Source organism: Schistocerca americana, chromosome 2 (genome assembly GCF_021461395.2).
Source record: "Schistocerca americana isolate TAMUIC-IGC-003095 chromosome 2, iqSchAmer2.1, whole genome shotgun sequence".
In the NCBI taxonomy this organism is placed as follows: domain Eukaryota; kingdom Metazoa; phylum Arthropoda; class Insecta; order Orthoptera; family Acrididae; genus Schistocerca; species Schistocerca americana.
The window spans coordinates 71,433,341-71,440,545 of NC_060120.1; the positions used below are offsets into that span (position 1 = coordinate 71,433,341).

General features: G+C 39.1%; 1 protein-coding gene across 1 annotated transcript in view; it reads right to left on the reverse strand.

Annotated features, from left to right (window-relative positions):
- Positions 1–3,466, reverse strand: part of LOC124591312 (puff-specific protein Bx42) — a 45,986-nt gene extending 42,520 nt beyond the window's left edge. The window contains exons 1-4 of the mRNA XM_047131724.1: positions 3,391–3,466; positions 2,911–3,055; positions 1,459–1,626; positions 1,183–1,365 (exon numbers count right to left, since the gene is read on the reverse strand). Of these exons, the coding sequence (XP_046987680.1) occupies positions 1,183–1,365; positions 1,459–1,626; positions 2,911–3,055; positions 3,391–3,404 (510 nt within the window). The 5' untranslated portion in view covers positions 3,405–3,466. The remainder of the gene's footprint in view (positions 1–1,182; positions 1,366–1,458; positions 1,627–2,910; positions 3,056–3,390) is intronic.
- Between the last annotated feature and the right edge of the window lie 3,739 nt (positions 3,467–7,205).

Below are 7,205 nucleotides of genomic sequence, written 5' to 3' on the forward strand. Positions count from 1 at the left end.
CACCAACAAGAGATGATGTGCCACGCTTCATTGTGTATCATCCACCCTGATGCCACCCACTCCGAACAAGGGCCCTTCCCAAGGGCGCCACCCAACCACAACATGGGGCAACTGGCAGGATGGCCATTGCCCGGAGTGATGGGCATCTACTCCTTGGCATATGTGGGGATTGAACGGCACAGGCATCAGATACTGGAAGGTATCAGATAGATTATATAATGGTAAGACAGAGATTTAGGAACCAGATTTTAAACTGTAAGACATTTAGCATTGGAGGGCAGCGTGGAGGGTAAAAATCGTAGAGGGAGACCAAGAGATGAATACACTAAGCAGATTCAAAAGGATGTAGGTTGCAGTAAGTACTGGGAGATGAAGAAGCTTGTACAGGATAGAGTAGCATGGAGAGCTGCATCAAACCAGTCTCAGGACTGAAGACAACAACACCACAGCCATCAGCACAGCGATCCCTGTACCAACAGGGTACATGGCGGTCCCACCACAACGGACTGGCTAACGTGCTGGATATCAGGTGCAAAGAAGTCCATGGTCGTCATCGGCATAGAAAGGAACACTGCGTAGTGCATGTTGGAAACTGCACCCAGCAATGTATCCTCGCCCGAGAGATGGAGAACGAGCGGGACTGCAATGCGATAACAAGAAAGGGGGCTAAAATCTCAACACACTATGGACACGATGCACCATGTAAGGTGCCCTTCCCCCCCAATTGGTTCGGTCTTCGGAAAAATTCTGAAGAAGAGAGGACAAACCCTACAGGGGACCAACACATAAAGGCCGAAATGTGTGAGACTTGTTTTAGTTGCCTCTTACAACAGGCAGGAATACCACAGGCCAATTATAACCCCTGCACCTGCAGGAGGCGAAATCTCAATTGCAGAATTGCTTCCCAGCTGACAATGGTTACATTCTGCTTTCTATCATGAATAGTCTTAGAAATTTCATTATTGCTATTTGTAATTTCCCAGTGACTTTGATGCTGATGGGCACATAACAGTCTAACTGTTCAGTACATAATATGTGTTTCAAACAGTATCTTTGTTGTACTTGCTATGCATTTGTACCAGTGTGGTAATGTAATCCAGTATAAAGTCTGTCACTTATATACTACACAACGTTTCACAAGAGATATTAAAAGATGCAAATTTCTGATGATAATAAACTTACTGTCTTCTCTGCACATCTAACGGGCATTGCAGCTGCTATCTTCGTGTGAGTGAGTCTTTCAAGAGCGAGCCTAGTTTTTTCTGTTGTCTCCCGTATCTCGTCGTCATTAGGTCGCTCCAGGCTTGGGTCGTCTTCTGCAACAACTTCTGCAGGGAGCAGATCTGTTAATTTTGAATAAATAATCTGAAACAGCAAAATGCAAATGGTTACACCAAGCATCAAACTTCAAATAAACTAAACCAAAGCTGCCTACTTCATTTCAGCATTTTAGATTACCTTGTCTTTGGAATGGCCTTGCCTTGCTATTACGTCATATTTAACTTTTCCTTGGGCATCTAGTTGTACAGCTAAGGCATTTGAGGTGCTTTCTTTTCCTTCTCTTCCCATATTTAAGGGATACTGTGCAACTGGAATTTCTGGAAATGCTCCTCCATCTCCAAAATCCTGGGAAAAACATGCACAAGGTATATGTACATAAAGGTGTGATACTCTCTCACTACGATCATAAGTCAAATGAGTATTACAGTACATTTAAACAGCAAAAATTAACATCCAATCATACAAATGCTCAATAAAATAAGCATAAGGAAATGAGAGTCAGTTTCCTACGATCTTCACCAATGAAATGTATAATATCATTATAGCATGCAAACTAACTCACAATAACAACAGCGGAAATATATATGTTTCCATTAATATATGGTGGCATTTACAGGTAAAACTACTGTATTAGTCTGTACGAAAGGCATGTTAGCAGACCATATTGCAATACAGACAGAACTACCACCACCCATGGCATGAACTCCATACCTTACCTTTGAATAAATTACACATGTTTAAATATATGCAGTTAGAAAGAGACTGTACCATAATGTTACTGGTAGCACACAATATTTGCATTCATAATTATTAATAAAATTCCCAGAAACACACAGTGCCACCTAGAGCAATATGATTGTGTTAATACGCTACCCAGCAGAAGCACTAGTCAGTCAAGATTTATTCTGTATGGGCTAATTCAAATGGTTTCAATGAAGAAACAACACAGCAAACTGCTTGGAAATAATTGTTTAAAACATTTACCTAGTTTCCAACACCTCTAAGGATGTCTATATCAGAATGAAAATTTAAAGAGACTAGTGTAGCAGGGGATACAACCCGTCGGCTTTGGACATTGACGTCACAAGTCGCCAATCGAGAAGCAATTCTTCTTAGTGTTGTAGCTCCCTTCAGTGGCTGATAAGTGTTTTTTGGCTTTTTTTAAAAAAAAAATCTCACGAGATAGAATAAACAGATCCACTTTATTAAGCAATCAGTAAAAAAACGAAACTGAAACATAACAGCAAAAGCGAAAATGGTAAACTGCTATCTGGCGACTTGTGACGTCATTGTCCAAAGCCGACGGGTTGTATCCCCTGCTACACTAGACCCAATTTAAAAGCTGTAAAGTTACATTGTGAGAAGGCAATACTCAAAGTTTAGAGCAGACACACTCAAGTCAATACTTAAAAACGTTCCAGCCTTTGGTATACACACACTGCAAGGAACAATGGCTGTTCCTTGAATGTATATACTAGTTGTAATCCTTTGTACACAAAGTGAGTACCTATTTCTTAGCAGCATCAATTATACTTACAAAGTTGAGTTTAATTTAAAGTTTCCCTGGCCACCAAGGAACTTTAGAATATATACAGCACATAAGAATGGTATAAAACAACACAGACGTACCTCTAAAGATCTTGGAATCCATCCTCTTCTCTGTCCGTATGGAGGTGCAGTTGGACTGGCGACGACTAGAGCTGCCGCAGGTATTTTCTGTTTGGCTCGTTCTTCATCCCTGTCCCACACGGGTTGTGTGGGCGCTGGTAATATGCTGTGAAGTACAAGGAAATAACTCATTTGAATTTCAAGGTACAAACTACAAGAACATACACATTTGACAAGCCCTTCACATAAAGCCAAATAAAAAGTCGCCTATGTTGTCATTCAATTTTGAAGGTGCAAACTACTAGAACATTCAAATTTAATAAGCTTTTCACATAAAGCCAAATAAAAAATTGCCTACGCTGTTGGATGGCAAATTAAAAGAGTTACAAGGCAAAAATTCTTTCAAAACATTTAAAAATGTAAATAAAAACACAATTTGTATTTCCTGTTAGACAATTTTTACTTCCTACATAATAACACCACCACAATAACAAATACTACCTTGTCAGCGACATCTTGACAAAAGCATTTATTACTTCTGTTACATTGCAGCAGCGATATGCATAAACATACAGATTTCCATAGATTCTACTTCAACTTTGGAATGTTATCGAAGACTATCGAGATAATTCATCGATAGAGGGTAACCACATTCGATGAAAACATAATCCACACGCATTAATCAGAAGAAGTGAAATTATTTATGGGACTACACCAGTTTGCACTCTTTCTTGAGATTTATCGGCAGTGAAATATTATTCACATTTGTTTAGTCTAAAGCGGTCCTCAAACGATTAATATTGTGCAACGTTACTGAAGTTTTCCCTAGACTGATAAAAAAAAAAGGGCAATAATGCTGCGAAATAGACGAAATGTTAACGATCAAGAGGTTTCTGAAGTAACTACTATTCTTTGCTCGAAATAGATGAAAAAAGAAAGTAGATGAAAAATCGATACAAAAACCAATTCACAATGGCCGTCACGTCACGGAATGTCCCATCCCGTCAAAATATTCCGCAATGCATGTCAATAGCCGGCATCCACACTTGCCGTCCCGTCCCTTCAATTTACGTCAAGGTTTCTCTGGAGGGAAGTTTTGACGGCTGACATTATTCGTCCGTTGCTGATCACATGTCCCATAAGCTCAGTTCCTCCAGATACACAGCTGTGGGTAGACCTCCATGTTTCGTTTCGTCGTGGATGATATCAGTTGCTTTTGTGTTCGTTATTTGCTATAAATTGTTTCGTTTCGTTATGTCTTTTGTTAAAATTTGTAATAAATGACGACAGTTTAATTGAAGCATCGGGACAACAGTCTGAACTGCACAATATAGGTCTACTAAATTAATTGTCTATTCCTACATTTATAAAATGGAATACTATAGATACCGGTATCGCAATTAATATTTTACAACGAAATGGATTACAACATGTCTGCAAATTGGAGTGAAAAAATAATGTGAGTAAATCAGTTTGATTAGTAGGTGGAATTTATTTGTTTGTTGTCGGGCATTTTTAGCGTTACATAAAGAAATGCATTGAAACCTTCAGACACTTCAAGCTGATTGTTTAAAAACGTTTCTGTAGTGGGCCTATTTATTGTTAAGCAGCTCTCTGATTTGTGTGTGAAACAGTTTTGCAAGCATCTGTGGTCAATATTTATCTGACATGAGCCAGAGCACCAGACGTTACAGATCGGATTCGACACATCTCAGATGACGACCACGACCCCATAGTTTGGCCGAGCCGGGCGCGGACGGCAGTCAGAACACCAGCGACCAGAGAGGTCTATTGGAGCCGCACCTGGCGGGCGCGGACAGCGGCCGGAACACTCGATGGGGTGCCGACCGGTTACGGAGCGCCCAGAACCATCCGGACATACATACTGGACTCGATCCATTCAAGGACCATTTTCGGGTAGCACCTGAAGAAGACAGCGAGTTACATCGTCGAAACATCCGGCAGAAATCCTGATTATTCAACATATCAACAGATCCTCAGGAAAGCCCGAAGAAAAACAATATTTGTGTGGTTTCACTAGTTAGCACCGTACAGATAAGGCACTTGAACTACTAAAAGCCAAATGCAACATTCAAAGAAAACCTGTATATGTTAAGGAAAGGAATTTTGGTAGATAAGACTAATTCAAAAAAATTTGCACTGGACTAGCATCTAAAGTTAACCTTAAACCAAGATGTGATGCCAGTTTGTAACACCGTACCTTTTAGTAATTGTAGATGTAGTTTGATGTAACAAATGGAAAAACTGATGCTTACGCTTTCCAAAATATAAAATGCAGATTCCTCTTCCTCAAGCTCCTTGTATAATGTGTGAAATTCTCCTTCCGTACCATGTAATGACATTTTTCCTGACCCACGCACTTTGCTTGTGTTGTTTTGCACTTCCATCTCCCTCCTCTAATACACAAACCATTCCTGCAAGCTGCAAGCCATTTGACTCAAATAAATGTGGACTCCAGCATTCGTGCATGTAAGCTACTGCATTCTGTATGTGCACTTTGCACATAAAAACAGTTGAAAATCGTCGTGCAAAGATCGCAATTCCTGCGAAAAGAACTGTTGTGGACAGCAATGCATGTTCAGATCACATGACTTGAATTGACTTGACATGCCATTACATGATGGACAGTGTGAATACGCCAAGACATGATGGTGCCATGTCATGACAGTGTCGTGACTGACGGTGTGAATAGGCCTTAAGGCACATCAAAATTTCACATACGAGGCAATTGAGATGGAACGAGATAAATGATTATCAGAATCTTTTGAGAAAAAAATCTTAGGCCAAAAGGTCAAAGAAAGAACAATTCATATCTATCTACAGGTAGAGTAACAGAAGCGTTACACAAAACTACCATTCAATATATCTGATGTCCACATTTTGTAAAATCTAACTGCAGTATTTCTAAACTTCTGGAAAAGCATTTGACTCAGTACCACCTATGAGTACCACGTTAATAAAAGTATGATTATTCTAATATCCACCTTAAGAACTGGAGGCAGCAATTGTGAAAGTAACTGTTTCGCTATGTATCATAAAACACACAAATGTGAGGAATGTTGTACACAGCTATGCATTAAGGAAATCAAGCTCAATTCTCTGGGTGTCTGCATTCAACCCTTCGAACATACACACACACACTAAAAAAGTACAAGATAGGCATGAAATGAAAGAAAGGTATTCAGGCATAAAGTCATTGTCTTACTTTAAAATCAGAAGCTCTTGACTCTCTTTCATACAGGTACAAAGAAGTTAAAAAGGAAATTAGGTATTACCAATCTTAGAGTAAGACAAGGACTTTGAGTCAGAATACCTTTATTTAACTTTATGTCATGAGTATTTTGTGCTTTTTAAGTGTGTGTGTGTGTGTGTGTGTGTGTGTGTGTGTGTGTGTGTGTGTGTGTGTGTGTGTGTGTGTGTGTGTGTGTGAAGGTTGAACACAGAATGAAACGATGGGAGCTCGATTTCTGAAATGCATAGTTGTGGATAACATTCCTCACATTTTTGTGTTGTATTCCAACAATGACAAAAAGCATGGAACACAAGGTGTAAAACGAATTTTGTGACTGATTTGAGAGGTTCTTTATAGGACAGATGCAGGATGTTATCTTGGGTGCGGAGCCATCAACTGATGCAAAATTAGTTCATGTGGGGCCAAGGGAAGTGTATTGAGAAATTTGTATATGAATAACTTGATTGAAAATAGTAATTGTGACATATTTGATGGTGCAGAGTAGGACTTCAAAACATTCCACAGTGCATTTAAAACGGCGGCATTCACGCAAACCGTCAATGGAATGGGATGTCTAGGTCTACGTTTTTCGGAAGGAAAGTTTTGAAGTTAATGGTGGGGGAACAGTGGCGTTGCCATCTAACATGGAAAGTTGATCTATTTTCAACACATCTACTTATGCTATGGCTGACGATTTCGCGCTTTTGTGTCCTTTAAGTCTTCATTTTGTTATTTAGCTTTGTTTTTATGACGCATTGCAAATGTATCATGACAACTTAGATATTTTTACAGTGAGAGCCGTTCAGTAAAAGAGGTCAATTTTCTGATGGCAAAAAATTATTCAGATTTTACAACAACAGAACAGAACTCACTCTTGGACTGTATTTAAGAACGAAATAAATTGATGAAAAAATTACATTAAATAAGGTTTTTTACTAAAGGAAATTTCATCTCTACTGAAGGATAAAAATAAAGGTGTTTCTGATATTATTTGTTGATAGGAAAATACCCTCAACAGATAAATTAGCAGGCTCTATGTATTCCCTTAAAATATTTGTTGATG